The sequence below is a fragment of the Drosophila subpulchrella genome, chromosome 3R, assembly GCF_014743375.2.
Source record: "Drosophila subpulchrella strain 33 F10 #4 breed RU33 chromosome 3R, RU_Dsub_v1.1 Primary Assembly, whole genome shotgun sequence".
Lineage (NCBI taxonomy): Eukaryota > Metazoa > Arthropoda > Insecta > Diptera > Drosophilidae > Drosophila > Drosophila subpulchrella.
Genome location: NC_050609.1, coordinates 6324863 through 6345737, shown reverse-complemented (window position 1 = coordinate 6345737; position 20875 = coordinate 6324863). Strand labels below are relative to the sequence as shown.

General features: G+C 46.0%; 1 protein-coding gene across 1 annotated transcript in view; it reads right to left on the bottom strand.

Annotated features, from left to right (window-relative positions):
* The window catches only part of LOC119545808 (huntingtin), a 40938-nt gene that overhangs the window by 3254 nt on the left and 16809 nt on the right, over positions 1–20875 (bottom strand). The window contains exons 12-27 of the mRNA XM_037851691.1: positions 18796–19082; positions 17827–18360; positions 17047–17204; positions 16314–16938; positions 13754–14446; positions 12713–12880; positions 12315–12604; positions 11721–11802; positions 10671–11558; positions 10405–10598; positions 7911–8159; positions 6651–7026; positions 6255–6392; positions 5398–5660; positions 3919–4093; positions 2508–2763 (exon numbers count right to left, since the gene is read on the bottom strand). Of these exons, the coding sequence (XP_037707619.1) occupies positions 2508–2763; positions 3919–4093; positions 5398–5660; positions 6255–6392; positions 6651–7026; positions 7911–8159; positions 10405–10598; positions 10671–11558; positions 11721–11802; positions 12315–12604; positions 12713–12880; positions 13754–14446; positions 16314–16938; positions 17047–17204; positions 17827–18360; positions 18796–19082 (5376 nt within the window). The remainder of the gene's footprint in view (positions 1–2507; positions 2764–3918; positions 4094–5397; positions 5661–6254; positions 6393–6650; positions 7027–7910; positions 8160–10404; positions 10599–10670; positions 11559–11720; positions 11803–12314; positions 12605–12712; positions 12881–13753; positions 14447–16313; positions 16939–17046; positions 17205–17826; positions 18361–18795; positions 19083–20875) is intronic.

Below are 20875 nucleotides of genomic sequence, written 5' to 3'. Positions count from 1 at the left end.
GACCTAGAACCTTAACGAAACATTGAGAAATCGGTCCCTGTTTTTTCAATAAAACATTTTACTTAACCATTCCTAGTTCAATTTATTAAAGGGTGTCCTCTGTACGAAGGCTTTCTCGGTCTTTTTCCTACAAGCCTTTTTCAACAACTGGGTGACCAATATTGCCGCAAATATTTATTATTGCGTTTTGCAACTTTGAGGGCAAATGTATATACGTTTTTTTTCTGTACCGACTTTCCCTATTTTGCTGCTTTGCTCCTTTTTTAAGCCTTCACTCTCTACATTTTTTTTCGGTTTAAGGCAAGGGCAACCTGTATTGTCTTTGGCGACGCGGTCTTTTGTTTATTTTCGCGTAAAGCCACAGCGCTTTAAAAAAGCAAGCAGGCGAAAAAAGAGCAAAAAAGCGTGCCCAGAAATGGCCAACTTCCGCTAGGATGCGTTCCTCCCCCCCGTTTCCGCCCGAGCCAGGATTTGTGAGGGTGTACGGTATGTGTGTGTGTGTGTTTTGGAGGGACCCGAAAATCGGAGGCAGGCGCCGCCATTTAGTGGCAGAAGTAAGCATCGCGAATGGGCTGCTACACAAACATTGACGTTTCTCAAAGGATTTGCGTGCTGTGGCCATGGCAAAAGGGACTCAGATGTCGGCAATCCTGCGCACTGACAAAGTGCACGGCAAATACGCAACGCACCACTTCCAATTTCACCTACACATGCATCCCGGCCGCGGGCATTCTTCGACATATTTGTGGACCGACTTGCATAATTTCTGGCCAGGAGTGGCCCCGTCGAAAGCTGTGCTAAGTTGCCACGCACATCAGTTTCAATGGGTTGATTCAGTTGGGGGAGAGCACATCCCAAAGCTAGAGTTTGCAAAAAACCAAAGCAAGTTTTCCATTTTTTGTATTTTCCTATTTGACGGCCGTTATTTTTTCTCGTTAGAGAACGAGAACGAGGAGAAGAAAACGTGGTGGAGCAAAGGAATCGATTGGCTTGGGATGTTAAATGAAACGAGACTGAGCGGATTACGACTGACCCGCATCGGGGCGATTTCCATAGGTACCTTTAAACAACAGTGCCGGCTAATGAACTAAGCAAGAATGAGAACCCTTGTGGCATAAGCTGCATTCTAAGCTGGTATTTTTCTTGAGTTCTAGACTTTTATTTGTAGGGGGTGTGTTTAGTTAATAGTAGGTATTTTAGAAACCTTCTGCACTTAAGAAAAATAAGTGAGGTGTCTGGCATTTCATTAAGAATACATTAACATTTTAAACAGATTTGTCAATGTCATGTCAAGGCTATCATGAAGTTAAACTATTTGGAAAGAAAAGCATTTAAGAAAAAATAAGTGCAATGTTTTAAGTTTCACTAAATTGCCTTTACATTTTAACCGTTTCCTCAATGTCATGTTAAGGCTAACATAACATATATTTTTTAAATTTTTAAATCCTAGCAAAAACAAAGATTTTTTGAATTTCAATACAAAGCCTTAAATATTTTTTAAGCCGATTTCTCTTAGCAAGTTTTTTTTTGGGAGAAATGTTAATATTCCATTGTTCTTAATCGGCCATAAAAATTTAAGTGTTTAGATAGAGTTTTCTAGGCCACCGGCGAAAGCAACTTGTGGATAAATATTATGCAAATGGCCGATAAATTTTGGACTTAAACCGAAACCCATTTACGCTCATTGCAATCCAAAAACTGGACTTGTGCCCCCGAAAACCACTGAACTAACATTTTAGCACAAGAGAAATGAGCGCATGACAGGCGTGTGTGCCTGTGTGCATGTGTGCATGGGTCCGACAGTTGAAACGATAATAATTGTCCTGGAATTGCGCTAATAACAGCAACAGGGATAATTGTTGGCCAGCAGAGACGGCAGAGATACGCAGCAACAGTCGGTGGAGTGTGTCCCGCTGGCCGGCGACAGCAATTAGCCTTTCTCTGGCAAGGGCACACACACTCGCGTCCGCATTCGCATTCGCACGCCCAATGCATTCATGGCCATAATGATCAGCGCCAAACTGTTGACCCGCAAACACACAAAGTGCACCATGACCACCTCACATCCCATCTCATCCCATCCTGGCGAGCGCATTTAAAATGGGACAGTGGACTCAGGAAATCGGACGTGGCAGCAGCCAAATAAAGGATATTGGGGCGCGTAAAGAGAATAAAGTTCGCTTGGCCCGAGTGTCCTTTGGACTAATGCCGCCCCCTGTCAGGATGTTTTCCTTTCCTTTAAAATTGCGAGCTCCTCTCGCTTCCATTTGAAATTGGGAATTTTGGCGTGCCATTTCCATTTCCATCCCCCTCAAAAAACGCACTTGCCCTTTGTTCAATTTTCTTATAACAACAGAACCCGTTCGCGGCCCATGCGGCATTAAATGAAATTACAAAATATTTTCGAACCACCCCACAACCAGCTTCCCTCCATTTACTGGCTCCCCTATTTTTGATCTTGGTATTATTTTTGTTATTTTCCTTGGAGTTCAGCCCCCAATACTCACCCACATACATGCAGGACAAAAGCAATTTCAATGCCGGAATCGAAAATTTCTCATTTTCCATTTTCAGCAATTCGAGTGCAAGTTTTTCAATTTTATGTCGCATCTGCGGTGTGACCACGACTCCAACTGCCGCCTCGGATCCTCCAGCGGCTCCTCCGGTTCCGGGTGCCAGTTCACCCGCCGCTTTCTCCTTGCCAGTAGGCTGTGGGCCACCAGGAGACGGCACTCCGCTATTGACCACCATGCGCTCCAGGCCCTGGAAAACAAAAAAAAAATATTTTAAAATAAGACAAAGGGATAAATAAATACAATAAGCAATATGTATATATACCCCCTCTTTATGGTGGGAGGAGAACCAGAACCAGCTCATAGAAATAGCAATGCGGCGGCTCTCGATTCGCTTTTGAATTTTTATCATTGCATACTTAAGTGGGTTTTTCAGTAATGGCCACGCTAATTGAGTGGCAAATTGTTATTGTTATGGCCGCTGTTGTCGCTGCGCGCCATTGCGCTTTCTCCCGCTTTCGCCGCTTTCTCCACCGCTCATCATCATCATCATGATGATGATGATGCTGATTCTGGTGGCGATTCGGATCCCGAGTGCGGCCATCAAAGCAAAAGGCAGCAAGGCAACAACAAGGACACAGCATCAGCAACAGCAACAAAATGGCACAATTGAATTGCGTGCAAATTTCATAAATTGCTTAAAAAGTCGAATTTAATTTTCGTCCGAACGAAACCGGACAACCGGAAGTATGCAGTGCAAAAACAGTTTTTAATTACTTGCTGCTCGCCATATACTCGTAAACTGCAATTAAAATCTCAACTCTATATTAAATGGCGGGGCAAATTACGTTCGTTTCGTTTGGCCCAACTGAGGAATTTCTTTTTATATAGCAGACAGTCAGACAGCGCGCTGCGTTTAAAAACAAAATGCTCTACACTTTTTCATTACGCTCAATTTGGAAACGGTCACCAATTGACCAACTGGCCAGGCCAATAAACATTTGGCTCTGTTGCTCCTCCATTGGCCATGGCTTCTCCGTCAGTTATGACAGCACTGGTTGCGGTTCGAGGTTCGCTGGGGACTGAAGCCGCCACCTCCTGCTCCGCCGCCTGACAGTCCCGTTGCCGTTTGAAAATTGTCAATCAAAAAACCAATTAAGCGCAACGTGGACTGCCCGGCCGTGGACGACGTGGACTAAGCCACACCAGTCAAGGGATAGAGGCTTTCCCCACGGTCGATGGCAGTCAGATTTGTTGGCCCGCCAGTCGGCTGACAGTTAGTAAGTGGCCTGATGGCGGCTAGACAAGGCTGACAACCATTTAAGTGGCATGCTAAGTCTTTCCACGCTGCCTTCTCTATGCACCAGATCCCTGAGTTCTCTCCTTACTCCAGTTCCGTACTCACATGCAAAACGCACAGATAGAGCTCCTCGTCGCCGGTCGTCTTCAGGAAATTGTTGGCCGCAATGATTGTATTTGACAACAGATGACATTGCGGCACGAATTTCGATGTCCACTCGATCAGGCTGTAATTGAGCGTCCAGACCAGCTTCGTGTGCTCCACGCTGAACGGCAGGGGGCTGCAAAGAGAGATGACCGAGAAATGTTTAGACCAGCGGATTGTAAAACTGTATCGGGGATATCGAGGACAGCGATTCTGCTGCTGCTCCCGGCATGTTTCCATCTAAATTAATTAGAAGTCTGACGACCGCAGAATTGCATCCGCCGATGGCGATGGCGATGGTGATGCCGTGGCCAGTGGCCAAAACAGGCAGCTCCTCCCACTCCCTTATTGCTTTTCGCGCTTAAAATTACAAAATATTTAGTTCGGAAGGGGGGGTGGTGTGAGCTCCGCCAGCACGCTGATTAGTTGCCGTGGTCGTGCCTCCCAAATGCAGGGGCCATCCATTGATTTTATGACCAGTGGTCCTACTGCTGCCGCCGCTGCTGCTGGAGCTGCAATTTTCACTGAGGTTTTGGCATATTGGTTTTGCATACGCTGCGTATGCGCAATAAAAGTTGTTTGCTCTTCTCAAAGCCAAACGGGGAATTCAAGTTATTTCCTTCAAGGTTTAAACAGCACAAGTTTTGGCGCTGAAACTTGTCAAAAGACGCAAAAACAAGGTGGTGCACTATATGAAATTCCATCAAAAGCCGCGAACGAGCAAGCGCCAGCTGCTCAGCCAATAATTAGAATTTACTGGCGAGCATAAACAAGCAAATGCAAGGCAAACACGAACACGAACAGCACCATGGCTCCATTGATCAGAGGCTGGGTTTGACTTTGGAAAATCTATCGAGAGCAGCGGCGCAAAGTTTCAATGGCCATGGTTCATCGATGTTCTGCACGTTGTCGAGTTATGGCAACTTCCTCTGCCTGGATATCCTTTACAGGGCGGGAGGGTGTGACTGCTTCCGGCGCAGTCCTTGAAAACTTTTTGATAACACCCTAAACAGAAAGAGGTGGCGGGCAGGTGGAATCACCAGGAGCACCAGCAGCAGCAACAGAACATCAGACCACAGCGCCCAGATGCCGATGAGCCGAGGTAACTAATGCGAAATGAGAACTTTTGCCATTAGTGAGTGGATCTGTGGAACAGATATAGACATGCCGGGAGCAGCAGTAGCTGGAGTCGTAGTCTGGAAACGGACCCGCAGAGCCTTCCCCCAAGTTGATGAGTTTCAATTCAAGATGCTACCAGGTAAGTTCCACTTTCAATTCAATCCGAAGGTACTGCAAACAGACTGATAATACCGACGGACCAGCTGGATGAGGGGTTGTTAATTGCGCAGAGAGGCAAATTATGGACTGCAGAATCCAAAATCAGAAAGCCGGCTTCCTATATCAAAGACCTCCCACTTCCTGTACCAATTCCGGGCTCACCTCTCATCAATGATGCCGTGACGATTGATGTAGCCCACAATTAGGGCTCGCAACAATGCCAACTCCTCGCTGAGCCGTCCCATTGTCGTGTTGGTCTTGCTGCAGCACTCCAGCAGGCAGAGCAGCCCCTGCAGCGTGGCGATGCGTATGAAGCTGTGCGTGCTCTTCAAGTAGACGTTGCCAATCAAGGAGCACAGGACCTGCAGCTCGCCCAGGCTGGGGATCAGGAGGGCCTGGCTGCGGCACAGTAAGTAGATTATGTGCTGCAAAGTACGAAGGGCATTAACATCGAAAACAATAGAATAGCAACATGAAAGTTGCAAAAGGGAAGCAAAGTAACAAATATCAATGGGTACTACTTAAAAAAATAATTGGAAAAATTAAAGAATAAGGAAGTGGATTTATTTCTAAATGAATCACAAAAATAGGCTAATATTTTATTTTTTAAATGAAATGATAAAGCTTTGAGCATCTCAGCAAGTTAAAATATTGCAAAAAATGTTAACATTTTATTATGACTTTAAAACAATGTAATTTTTGTTTCAACAAAAAAATACAAGTATAAGTACTAAAAAATAAATATTTTACAATAAATAATATCTAAATAATAATATCTTTTAGAAAATGGAATCCTTTATTGGATTTTTTTTAAATATTTCAAGATCAACGGTTTTTAACAAATAAGACAAATTTCCTAAATAAATTCTACTTTCTGTAATATTGTTAATATGTTTTTAGGAAACAATAATTATTCTACTTTAAAAATGGTAATATTCAAAAATATATTATAAAACCAAACCTTTTTAGCAACTTGTTTATACTATTGATAACTTTTCACAGTGGACACATGTACTTACTTGGTGCGAAATAGTATCGTCCATGGGCACTTGCTCCTGCAGTTTGAGGCAGCGCTCCTTAATCCATTTGATGTGGTCGCGGCTCTCGCAGATCTCGCAGAACTTCACCAAATTGGGCAGCACCAGGATGTGATTCAGCTGTCATGGAGCGATGGAGCGATGGAACGAAATTTGGAAAAGAGTTATGGCAAGTTGCAGCTGCAAATTAAATCACTGCCAGCTGGGCAATCCCCAAAGGATCAACCCCAGAAGCACACACACACTCAGCTGCACAGCAGTAATGTCCGCGGAGCGGCTTGCATAATCAAATTAAAAGCCATCGAATGCCGGGCATGCGATGTGCGAATGCTGGCAATGCACAGGACGTGACTGCCGCAAAAGTTTGACGGGACTCACCTCGATCATCTGCTGCAGTACGTCAAAGACCAGCTGCGTGCTGCTGCGAAAGTCAATTCCCGACAGCTGCGTAAAATGGCGATAGCTGCGCATTGCCATGTCGGGCACATCCGCATCGCCAGACTGCTTAATGTCCGCAGTGTTGGTTGGCTCTCCTCCTCCTGGTAGGCCCACGCCCATGCCCACGCCCACACCCACTCCCCCACCAGCCTGCTCCTCCATCTGCGCCCAGCTGAAATTGAGATCGTACTGATTGGCCGCAAAGGTGCGTGTGCCAATCACATTGTCCTGGGCCGCCAGCTGCCGCTCCAGATTGGGCTGATAGAAGACATTGCACGCATCCACCAGCAACTGAACCTTGTGCAGTTTCTTCAGACTGAAAAGTATGATGGATATGCAATGTGTGTGGGAAAAGTGTCGGTTTGTCGGCTGGCGATAAGGAAGACCCCTCCCGTTCTATCCCTCCCATCGATTATATAGCGCATACGCACTGTTGACAGAGCAGCAGAAATGGCAAGTTAAAACTATTTGCTTGTAATTAAAAACTAATTTATAAAGTCAACAGTCAGGGCGACAGGGATTTGTCAGAGTTTCGTGTTACCCACAGCTAATACGGAAAATATGTATTTTCCACAAATTTCCTAGGGGTTGTCAACAGAGTTTCTGATATTTCAGCTTCAGTTTCCCCCCTTTTTTTTAGTTGTTAGCCCATATTTTTGCCGTTCCAGGCAATTGAATCGCGTCGACGACCAGGAGACATGAAAAAAGAGTTTGGCACTCGTTAACTTTTAAAATTATTTTCATAATTCATGTGCTCACGTCACGCCATGCCATATATGCAATATTCGTGGTACCACCGACAAAGACTTTTTGTCGCTTTTAATTAAAAACGCAGACATTGTAAAAGCATCCAAAAACTTGTTTACCAAATTGTTTTTGCCCGCTCCCATGTTAACAAATTAGTTGTGCATTTAAAGTTGAAGGATTTTTTTCGTAATGGGGAACGATATAATGTGTGTGTGGCGGCAGAGCATCCAGTACAGCACAAAATCAGGATATACACGCTCATTCACAGACTCAACTTTTCGGCCATCGTTCGTTCCGTTCGCATTTAATTTGTGCTTTTTGCCATTTACACATTAAAAACTTTACCCACTGCTGCTGCTCTGTGAATTTTAATTTTCATAAATTTGTACCGAAACCCACACCCAAGCCCAAACCCCATCCCTATACCAATCCCGAACCGGAACCCGAACTCACCTAATGCTGTCACAAGTGATGCGCTGCCAGCGAGTCGTGTGATGGAACTGTCCGTTGGTTTGGCCCACAATGGGAAAAGTTTTGTACGTCATTAAAAGTTCGAGGATGGCCTGGAGGCAGACCTGCTTGATCTGGAACTGCTCCTGCTGATCGACCATGTGCTCATCGTACAGCTTATTGATCAGCAGCAGGCAGGTCATGAAGTACTCCTCGAACTGCTGCCGGGTGGTGAATCCGAAGATGGAGAGCCTGGAATCCAGAGTGGCTATGATGAGTGTCAATTTAATTACGACAGGCTGCTCCTGTGCGTTTGTGTGTGTATACTATGTGTGTAAGTAAAGTAATTAATTGAAAATTGGAAATTTCTGCATAAAATGTTTTCAGCCAATGCTTGAAATTTTAATTCAATTAGTCCTGGCCTCTTGAAATATTTAAAATATGCAATATACATGATGGTAAATCTACATATACATATATATACGTATTAAGTGCGTAGTGAGCAGGCCTAAAATGTCAATTAGTCTTCGATTACTTTAGGCAGTCGGTGAAGCGGTAGCTCCAATAGCTCAATCCCCCTTCGAAGGGAGCCCCGGGTGATGCTGTGCATCGTGGTGGTTTCTGTGCAATTAGCAACAATGTTTCTGGGGCAAAGGCAGCCGTCCGCATCCGGATCCGCATCCACATCCGCATCCTGGCATGACGTGTGCCTTTTGTTGGCAGCCATCTGCAACACGCACACATGCATTTATCTCACTTTGCTGCTCATAATTTGTTTATATCGCTCGCTGCCTCGACGGCGGCTCTTCCTGCTGTGTCTTTTAGCCAGCTTTTATCCTTCCCCGACATCCCCACAACCTCCCCCGCCAGCCATTCCCTCCTGGCCAAAATGCATGGTGATGCCAGCGATGCCGGCGATGCTGATGCTGATCCTGCGCAGAGTTTCGTCTAATGGAGTTGTTGATGTTCCGCTCCGTCAGCCCTTTGGGGATTTTGTCGTTATCATCCTCGCAGCTTTCCGCGCTGAAGCTGCTGCTCCCTGGCTGCCTGGTTCCGTGGTTCCATGGTTCCTCTGCTGATGTGGTTTTGATGTTTGTGCTCTTGTCGGTCGGCCAAAAGCCAGCACTGGATTGGCTCCGCCGGCTGGGGCGACAAAGTGCGAGTGGAGTGCAAGTATGCATGCTTTTTGGGGGGGGGGCGGAGGGTGGCTGGCAGTGGGGTAAGTCAAGTTTTAGGCTCCGGACAACCAAACAACCACTGCCACAGACATCTAGCCGTGTACAATTATTCCGCCCAATTCCTGGCTGATGACAATTCAGCTTTCAGCCTTCAGCTGACAGCGTAATGATGACGACTGCCATCGAAACAATGGAGCTATAGCAATAGCTATAACGGGGAGTATGATCAAAAGTAGGAGCGGGAGCCAGAGCCTGTCAAGTGACAAGGACGAGGACAAGGATGAGGACGAGGACGAGGACGAGGCAAACAAGCCAAGGACAATGACGATGACAATGAAGTCTTACGGCCCGCACTCTCGTACATATGTGCGGATGTTTGGTTGTTTCGATGTTTGGATTTGTGCTTGTGTTTGCAATAGAACAACAGGATGTTGATGTTTCCAGTTGCGGTTTAGCCGTCGCTGCGTCCTCATCATCGCTCCATGTAGCTGCCATGCGCTCGTCAACGCTGTCAGAGCATTGTCAGCAACTTTGTTGTTGTTGCTACCGCTCTGGTTGTTGTTGTCGCTGGACAAAATGACAACGACAGCAGCAACACCAACAGCAACAGCAACACCCACAGCCTGGACAATGCAACAGAGCCTGGCCGATTGATAAGGGAAGCGACAGTTGACCAGCCGGACAATGAAGCCTACCGGCAAGGTGAGGGTCTCATAACTTGACTGGTTTAAGTGTGACCCAAAAGATAAACGGACCTAATTAGCAGGACTCAGAAGCATCATATTTCCTATTATATGGGGCACTAATAGATCGGAAGCCAGGAAACATTGATTTCAAGGCTGTAATTGAATTACATCCCACAATTATGTAAACTTTATATCAATAAATCACCAGCGGTTGGTAACTTAAGCCACATTGGCTGCCGCCACACGCACAGTATTTAAAGGCTGCTTATGCAAGTTACTCAAGTTACCGCTGGTGTAAACTAGAATAGGAAACGCATTTAGTTTTCAATTTAAACGGTCGTTTTTCTTTTCCTCGCGTTAAATTTAAAGTAGGCTTTAAGCCAATATAACTTAAGTAAAAAGTTAAAAGTAAGTATACGTTTAGTTTAATATGATTAATATGACCATTTCTCGTCCTCCACCAAAACTTGTGGAGATTTCTGCTTTAAAGTAAGTCAAAGTTTAGTTTAATAGGCGGTTAAGAAAACGGACTGAAACTCTTTAATTGAACTTGATCTCTTTAATGATCTCCAGAGATGTCTCTGCACTTTTTAAAGATCTCCATATTTCAACTCGACTCACGCTCACACTCACCTCTTGACAAATTGACGCAGGATATCCACATCGCTCAGGCTGTCCACAGGAATGGAGGGCAGCTTGCCATCGGCCTGTTGCTTTTGCTGCTGCAGCTGCTCCTCTGGCTGCCTGATGAGCTCGTGCGGAGTGACCGCGTAGGCATAAAACTGGTGCGTTCGCAGCAGCGAAATGCCGATGGATGCCACCAGCGACTGGGAAGGAGGAAAGAAAATAGAAAGTGCTCCTGGGTGGGACTGACAAATGGCCAACCGAATGTCACTTACCAATGCCACTTGGAAGCGGGCCAGGTCCTGGCCTGCGAACTGCAGTCGAGCATCCTCGCCGCCTGCCAAGAAGACCCTGCCGCTGTCCAGAGACTCGATTTCAATTTGCGTTTCAATCAATTTGGCCAGGAAAATCGCCTGCGGTGCCGGTCCCTTGGCCTTCTTTCTGTCCGTTCGGTGACGACGATAGAAAATTGTGTCCTGCAGAATGCACCGGGCCACCGAGTCCAGCAGGTCGAGCAATTCGCATCGCAGTCCGGGATCCGGGCTGGAGTTAAGCTCCCTCCAAACGCGTGGCTGTTGCAGGAGGGCATCCATGGTGGCTAGCAGAACGCCCAGAGCGTCTTGTTCCGACTCCTGTGGTGTTGGCTTGGCCAAAATCTGTTTGGCCGTCCCGGCCAGCCAGCCCAGGTAGGCCAGCAACTGCGGCAGATGCTCGGGGCGCAGCAGGTGCTCGACCACGAACTTCTCCATCAGCCGGGCATCAATGTAGATGAGTGCTGTTTGCTCCACATTCCGAATGCAGCCCATCAGTGTGGCCACCGCACGGGCCACATCGAGTTGCTCTCCGGTGGGCGGTGCCCGATGTTGTGTGGCCTCAATGGAAGCCACCTTTGCCTGGAGCAGAGAGCAGGATACGCGAGCCAGCGGCGGCGGTTGGATGTAGTTGATGTGTGGTGCATGTTGGATGCACTTCTGCCGGAAGGCGGACATCATGGCGGCCAGTGAACCGGAGATGGCGTGGCGCAACAGCCTCGCCTCCTGCTCGGCGCCCAGACTCCGGAGCAGGCGCTGCAGCTTGGGCTCCGACTGGATCTCCAGGAGCAGCAGCATTAGTTGCTTCTGCTGCTGCGGAGCATCTGCATGCTGGGTGGCGAATTTGATTAGCTGTGGGCGGAGGATAGTGGTGGTGGTGGTGGAAAAATGTTGTCAAAGGAGTCGAGGATGAGGAGCAGGAGGAGGAGGAGCAGCAGCAGGAGGAAGGAGGATGAAAAGAACAACAAATTAGCTGTGGCAGTGCCATAATGGCCGAGTGCTTGTCCCATTTACCTGAGCAAAGAGCCAGCTCTCATCAATTATGCGCGACGGCGTTGCAGTCTCATTGTCCTGGCGGCACTCCAAGTCCTTCAGTCTGCGATGCGAAGCAATGAAACATAAATAAAAGCATCAAGGATAATGAGAGTCTGCTGATCCGAACTTGGAGTACTCTTCGGTTTGCTTTTAGCGGGTTCTCGTTAAGCAAAGGGACACCACTTTCACAAGGGTGGTTTGCATTTCATTGTATTACATTTTGATAAAGGAGGAAATGGTATTTAGATACTATTATCTATCTACCTAATTAATTAACCCAATAAATGGATGGATAATTCTAATAATATATTTAAATTTAGTAGAGATAATATCAAATACTAATAGTTTCTTTCGAAATTTTCTATTTTTAGTTAGTAAATGTTTCGAAAAATAGGATCTTCTTTATGATTGTCTTATGATCTTATGATAGTTCGTTGTGTATATTTGTTTCCTACATATAATACTATATTTTTCAAGTCACCCCCAACCGATCCACCCTAACATGCAGCCATGTAATCAACTGAGTATAAATTTCCATTGCGTGGGATGAATAATTGCAGGGGAATTACTTACAGCAGAGTTCGCAGGGCGTCCTGGTCCTCTCCGCCGGCCAAATCTCCCTCGACCAGCCTTTCATAGATGGAGTTCCTGGCGGCCGTGCTGCTCTGGGCGCTCAGTCGTCGGGCCAACCGCTCCATGGGCAGTTGCAGGGAGCGTTCCCCCTCGTGCAGCTGGTGCAGGCGACTCAGGAGTTGGAGGGCCTGCAGTGTGGGATCCGCATCGCTGCCAGCATCTCCAGAGGCCTCCCGCTCAGCGGTCTCACAAAGACGTCCCAATAGCCGAAGGACGATGCGAATGGATTGCTGGAGGGGATCGGAAAAAAAGGGGACAAGGGGACATGGCCGATGAAAGGGCGAACACACAAAAGCTTTGTTATGCAAAAGTCCTGAGTCTCAACTCGGGCAACTTACCCTGCTCAATCGATGGGCATTCCGGAACAAGGCCACCTGCAGTAATGAGCCGCACTCGGGACGCTCTTGGCATAGCTCGCAAAGGAATTCCAAGTGGTCAGCAATTAGGAAATTCAGATACCTGCCGTCGAACAAGCGGCGCACTTGTTGCGCACTCCAATCGCAGCCCTGCAATTAGTGGACAATCGTGATTTGTTCATGGGTTAACGGAGGATGGGGATGGAGATTGTGATTGTGCCATTAGCCAACAAGTGGCGCATGTTCGAGTGGCAATCATTTAAAATTATGCCCGCCAATGAACTGTGCTTAAAGTAAGCCAACCGTTTAAAGGCTCACTGTCGCCGGCGGGACAGTGAACCGAAAGCCGAAACCAAAAACCCGATGCGGTGAACCACAAAATTGCGAGTGCGACAACTGTCAGCTGGAAAAATTCGCATTGTCGTATATGGTTTGGGTTTGGGCATTCAGAAGGATTTAGGGATTGGCGGCCCGGCAACGCTGTCGTCTGCCAAATTCAAATTAAACTAATGTGTCTGATTTGCCATTACTCCGCTGCCCTCTCTTTACTTAGCTACACTGGGAGAACAAATCTCCAAACAAATCGGCTTCCATAACGATACTTTCCTGGTAACTTAAGAACTTGGTTTAAAATTTTGTTACGAATTTAAAAAAAAAGGAGCCTTTAAGGAAAATTAAAAAAAATATTTTAAATACATTTCTATTGCCCTCTATTAATATAGCTTAATTAAATATGTTATAATAAAAAAAGGGGATTTGAGAAAATTAAAAATAATACGTATACAAGTTTTGTTCTTGTTAAATGTAAGTCAAACCTTTTGATGTAATAGCAAGACTTTTTTTAAAAAGTCTCAAAATAAAGAGCGACATGACATTTAGAAAATGGTCTTAAAATTCATATTTTATATTATAATATTGCCCTTAAGTCAAGGGCTACTCCATTTATGTTTTGGACAAATATACCTATGCATCTACCTATTTGGGATATAAAATCTAAATGCATTTTTCTTTCAGTTTGCTTACCACATTTGCACGACAAACTTCGCGTAGCAACGCCCGCTGCAAGTTTCGTTTCAGCGGCAGCTGGGCGGCCTGTTCCATGAGGGTAACCGGCTCCTCCAGCCGCATGGCCAGCACTAGCCTCAGGCAGGCGAGCAACACGGCATCCAGTGAGCCAGATCCTCCCTGGCCCGCGGCACTCATCAACAGCAGGCTATAGTATTTGCAGAGAAATTCAGACTCGGCCAAAACCAAACGGAAAACCGATTGAAGTGCATCCTTGTGCCGAGAGCGGCAGCAGACGTTGAGCAGGGCGTCCACGAAGCGCCCGGCCAGCTGGCAGTAGGCGTGGCCAACAGAGGAGGAGCAGGAGGAGCCGATATCCAGGCCCAGTATTGCATCCAAGCAGGCAAGCAGCTTCTCGCTGAGAACTTTGGCGAAATAGTTAATTTCGCTGATGGACGATCCCTTGGAGGAGGAGGCGGCGGCGGCTGCTCTGGCAGCTGCAGCCGCCGAAGACGTCGATGGAGCCTCGTCCTGCCAATGTGGTGCCGCCGATGATGAGCTGGGCATCATGGCCTGCAGACGACGCTCGGCCGTGGGATTATTTTTCAAATAAAGTTTTATGTGATTCACCAGATAAATTTCCTCGGTTTTTAGGATTACGTTGGCCAGCATAACCATGGCCAGAGCTAAATCACCAAAGTTCCCAACGCCCTGAAACGAAAATACGAGAAAAATTAAAAATATATGTAAGTTTGTTGGCTGATGACTCCTTTCGTTGTTGACCGCCAGTGCAGTAAAGTGTGAAACTTTGCATAAATTTGTGTGACAAAGTTGCCAGTGCCAACATCAACATATTTTCCGGCAGTAATTAGAAAAGACCCAGCCCCACCATCCTGCGCACATGTGGCGAATGCAATTCCATTTGCTCCTCGGACCGCTGGCTGCATACATATTTTAAATAAGCTTTTTTTTTGCCTCCTCGAGTCAATGTTTACACGCAGAATGTTATTTAAGTTGCGGCGCAATTTCAATTTCAATTAAAATGCTGCTTCCATAAACTAGTCACCTGCATCCTGTATCCCCCAACCCACCTAAAAATAGCCCCGCAAACACGAGTGAAAGGCCAGACCAAACTTAATTACTCATGCCACCTGAGTGGCAAAGACTGCGTAAAACTCTGTTAATTTCTCTACCCATCTCAGCTATTTTTTATACATGTCCAAATTAAATAAACGATAATTAGTTAAAGTTTTTAAGCTGTGCGCATAACTTACAAGCTAAGTGAAGTTGAATTGCCCAAGGCAGTAAAGTGTCAGGTCGCCATTAATACGAGCGATTGGGGAGGATGAGATGATGGGGTGGAATGGGATGATTTCAGGGGGTGACCAGCGGCCAAAGCCGTTAGACACGTGGATGCACGGGAGTCTTCACAAGCAATTGACTGCCTACGACAAGTACTCGACTCGAAAACCCCGAGAACCCGCCCGTTGAACCAACACACGCCCAGCTGTGCTAGTGAGACTGTGTAATTAAGTTGGTTTTAACTGTAGCGCAACGGTTGACTGGTCTATGTGGGGGCGGATTGGGTGGCTTGGGGGGCGTGGTTGGCCCTAAAGGCACGGGCTGCATGGCAGGCAGACCCTTCGCGACAGTTAATGCATGTGTAGCTTAAATGCGCATTAATAGTTGAAAATGTGCGGCGTTGAAGCGTAGGTATTAAAAATGTCACGTATACGACATGTGCCACATTAACTACAGCGCCACATGGATCAGCAACAGCAGTGGCAACAACAACAGCAACAGCAACACAGAAACACCAGGGCCAAATAAAAAATTGCCCCGTAACTGCAACTAAGTGCATTCGTGTGTATGTAAATGGAAATGAGAATGGGAAGGGTTGAACGGACGACCGAACGGACCGGCAATGACAAATCGTTGATGAGCTTCGAGGGTTCGAGGTGGGGGCCTACAGGTGTTTGGTTAACTCCTTTGTACACACAAGTATCGCCTCGCTTTAACTCTTTGATGGAAACCCGAGAAATGAATGCAAATCGTTCGTCATCTTACGAACATCGAACATCTGCCGCCGCTTACCAATTTAATGTCATCGAGTTCAATTTATGTAGGCGTCGGCCCTAAGTACCAGTTAAGTCGCAGGGCCATCGTTGCCAAACTGAGAGTGTTGTAATTTGTGGCATTACTTCAATTATATTATTAAGTGCATGCCAGGCACGCCCGATGACACCTACTCAGGACTTTCATATGTCATTTGCATTGGCAGCTTGCCAAACCGGCGGCTGATAGACAGCTTTATGTTCATTTGCATGTCGGGTCGGGATTTTAAGTTTCTGTCTGCATTCATAAATATTACAAATTTCCTGACGCCTCGAAGTGTGTGCGGGCATGTATATTTAAACAGGCTTTTCGCATATTTATGAGTTCAATCGAAAGAGCGGACGGACGGACGGAAACGGCAGACAGTTGTGGATCTGCCGGAGTCGGAGTCTTAATGCGCAGGCCTTAATTGAGCTCCTGACGGGCAGCTTGTCAGGTTTAGGCCACTGCATATTTAACCCACCTGCTCGATGAAAAGCTGCAGCAGCTGCAGGAATCCCTTGCTGTCGGCCAGCACATGGTTGCCGTTGTTGCGGAAACAGCTCTCCAGGAGCCGCAGATCACCGACAGAGTGGAGTCGCCACTGGCGCGAGCACAGGCCACGACACAGCGTCCCGTACACGGCGTCCGCATCCTGGGCACTTCGGTGGTACGGCGGCGTGTCCAGTTGCTGAACACTGCGCTCGAAGAGCAGGAGGAGGGCCAGGACCTGTTGACTCGGTCGTGCCTCGATGAATTTCTCCAGCATGCCCAGCACCACTTCCCGTTGGGTGTCCAGCTCGCGTCGCTGCGCCAGCAAGGCCTCTCGGGTTTCCGGTGTGGGGGCCGCACTCAAAGGACTCTGGCACGCCGCTCGACCTGAGTTATGGCCCTCCGTGTCCAGCGCCTCCTCCAGCTGGCTGTGCATGAAGAACAGCTCGTAGCTGAGGGTCTTGAGGGCTAGCAAGGCCACCTCGCGCACCGCTCCGTTGGCCAGCAGATTGTTGGTGATGCTGATGATCTTGGGTATCGTGATCAGCTGTCGGTCGCTCTTGTGCGTCAGCTGCACCAGGAATCTCAGCATGGGCGGGACAATGATGAAGGCGTTCCTGGAAGAGCCATTTAAAATATACAGAATAATTTAAAACATCCGAATTTATAGAAAAGATTTTATATTTTATTTTCAGGTTTATCAATTTCATATGTATTTTACCCACCTATCTATTCCGCTTTCAATTAGGTCCATGTTGCTTAGTATCTGGTCGAATATTACATTCTTGGAGTCCAGTATACTATAGGTTACATTTAGTTCCAGCAGTTGGGAGAGCAATCGCAATATGGGTGCCTGAACCAGCGCATTGGATTTCATGAAGAGCTGAAAAGCGGGGATAGAACAAGAGAAAGGGAATATGTAACATGCAGGAATACAAGTAGTCCGCAAATTTTTGCCATTAATAAAATATCAATGGTTGCACTTTGAACCCACCCGCATACATGCATACCCACACACGTAGCAGATTAAGGACTGCTTCCCAGGATGGTCAGTATTCGTGTCTGTGCATTTTTAATCAAACAAATTGGCTACATCTAAAATTAATTAGCCATCGCTAGCCACCGTTGCGTTTTTACAGTGGGAAAGGTGGGAACTTATTTGAAGTAATAAAAGGAAACAACACAAACGATTATTTATGGTTGTAAAATAAAAAAAAGAAGAGTTAAAGAATATGTGTATTATATCAAAATTAAATCGAGATTATGGAAATATCAGAATTTTAAATATAACTAAAGATACTGACTAATTTCCATCTACCTAAACATTTAAATTTTAAGTATGAATTTTGGTTTTAATTGTAATAATCAAAGATAACTCGATTTCATGTCATTATCCAAGTTTGAACCCTAATTAAGAATGTTACTGAATAGCAGTACTAAGAAATTCTAGTTAAAATATAAATGTAGTTTTCAAATGGGAGATACATTTCTCCAAGTGCACTTACCGTCAGACAGTATATGACCAGCGGCTCGAATAGCTTTATAAGCCGGCCGCATTCGCCCGTCGGTGGAGTGGTTGGCTGCAGGCCCTGTTCAAAGAGCAAACCCATTGCCTGGAGTGGGGCAGTATCAATTGGTTGCCCAGCTCCTGCTCCTCTCTGGTGCTCCTGTCCCTCCGCCGGTTTTGAATTTATTGTTGGCAACAATGTGGAGCCGGCGCCGTGACCCCTGCCCTTGGCCCTAAAGTAGGGACGTATGAAGGCGGCGTGGTGGCCAGATCCACCGATGGTCGATGGCTGCAGCCGCACTTGGCTGGCATAATTTTGGGCGAATAAATATTTCAACAGTTGCCGCAGACATGCAACGCACTCGGCGGGCGCATAATTTATGAGCTTGGTCAAATAGTGGAGTATTTCTTCGATTAATTTCAGCTCCGGGGGCGAGCTACTCGCCAAGCCCTCCAGACACAGGCCCAACGCGTTGAGGCAGGTTTTCAGGAGACAAATTAATAAGCTGCCGGCTTCGTGATTTATGGTTATCTGGGTAGGAAATGGAGAAAAAGCGTTAGTTAGGAGAAGGAATTGATGGTGGCAACCTAATGCAACCCGCACATTAAGTCACTCAGCGCCGAGAAGTTTTCTGTTTGAGCTGCAAGTGGCAAAAGTCAAGTGAGGATGCTACGTTGGCTGCATTTCGTCGCGGGTTGAATTTTTACAACTCATTGCCATTGCCATTGCTGCGGCAGCGGTAGAAAGTGTTGCATATAAAACGGTGCATTGCGCTGTACGTGCATCCAAAGGATGGAACTCCATCTCCAGCTCCATCTTAAGCTGAATCCTGGATGCTCAATGCTGGGATGCTGGGTTGCTGGCAAATCTCAGTGCACGTGCCGCGCAACTTTTGCCATTTCGGCGCCACCAGCGACTTAATGGCGGTTGCTCGCTCTGAATCCGCGAGTCCGTGGCTTGACTTACCTTGTAGCTGTCATTAGCACCTCTTAAAATGTTGTAAAGTTTCATGTAAACGTAATCGCCGGCAAAGTAACCCAGAGCCTGAAGGGATGCCGCTGGCTGTTCGCGGGCAAAGAGCTCGCTCCTGGGCGGCTTGGAGCTGCCGCTGCTGCTCCCGGAATGGGAACTGGTGGGCGGTGGGTGGCGCTGATTGGTGACCAGGTGATAGTAGATGTTCAGCATCTTGACGCTGTGACGCAGCAGAAAGTCCAGATGGGGCGCACTTGGCTCACCTGAGCTCAGCATGGCACCTGGAATGAAATGTGGAGCAGGGCTTATTAATGGCAAATTAAGTGATCCCGCCGGGGCTAATTGTGTTAAAATGCAAACGAGCTCTTAAAATTATACAAATGCGGCGTAATTGCAGCTCACCAAATGAAAAACGCATTAATGGATTTGCAATTGAAAAATGCACATTTCAATGGGATTGCCAGGCAATATCCTATATATGCTTATATGTATGCACAACTCGGAAGGCGGAAAAATAATGTGAAATTAAAACAAAAATTGCATAGGTAACAAGCGGAAAACGCTTCAAAGTATGCTATGATTTATCAACGTTAATTAATGTGTGCGTGCGCATGTGTGTGCGACCCACGCAACATTTCAATTTATGTGTCAACAATGCAACATTCAGCGGCAATAAGCAATATACATTTGTATTTTTGCGGCTGCCAAAGGAAATGCCGATGAAAAAAATGATTATTTACAAATAAATTATATTGAATGCGCATAAATATTTATAAAAATTAAGTGTTAAGGGAGCCATTTAAAGAACCCCTTCGGGAATGCCACAATGGGCAAGTGGATATGGCCTGCGGCCCCGGATCGCCGTTTGCATTACATTTACTAATTAATTGAAAATTGCACACAATCGCAATGAGACGCCGCCATTCTTCCGTTACCAATTTATATTTATTTATCGCACATTTCAGATATTTTCCCCCCCCTTATTCGGCGCCAGTTCAACGTTCGATTATGGCTCGCAAAAGGTAGTACAGTATGAATTTTCACTACTCACGATATGTCCATAAGTAGTGGAATTAAACCGCACGGTATAGCAAGAACATTACTACACGGACAATTGTGATAAATGATTCCCCATGGCTCTTAAAAAGCATTTATTATTAGTGAAAACTTCAAAATTGCTTCATTGCATTGTACATTCCACACCATCATTCATTTATCCAACTTAATCATCTTGAAAACATAAAATTAGAGAATTGGGGTGGAAACTATTTGCCATGCATTAGTGATGGGAAAGGTACTATGATTAAGGTGCATATAAGTTTACTAAAATATATATTATTCGTAAATATTTTATGCCTCTTAATTAAATGCGAATAACATTGGGGTTCTATCAATTAGATATAAGACGAAATTATCGTTATTTTGTAACCTTTCTATACAGTTTTATAAATGACTCACACAATAACAAGGAAATCAAAAGGGACCCTGTTATAAATATGGTTAAAACGACCTAGTTAATATCCATCTCTGCCAACAACAACATTATGTGGGAATGCAGGTGACTCTCAGTGGCTTTAAGCCATCGGTAAACTGTGAATTTACATAGGCCACAATTAAAGGATTTTCGTTGGCTGTGTTTTGTTTCCGGGCATGAATTGGAAACTATTTGCATACATTTTGGCAACTGTCAAAACTTATCATGAAGCGCACGCGAGAGTGTCGGAAAACATTTGGCGATTCTGTTTTCAAATCGATGTCCAGATAGGCGGGGCACACGGACACCCAGACACATGGCCACATAAGTACACGCGGCTTAAATATTAAATTGTTGAATGTTATTGAATGTTGTTGAACACATTCAATGCACGCAAGCGGCACAAATGCAAATGCAAATCGCAATGGCAAGTGTTTTAGGAGAAAGGGTTTTTATGGGGGTTATTGGGTAAAAGCAGCCGGCGCGGCGCCACTGACACAAAAATTGTTTAACATTTAATGGTTTATTAATAATTTAATTACTTTTTGATTATGGTGGATTACATTAGCGCGTAGCGAATACGCGACTGGCATGATAAAT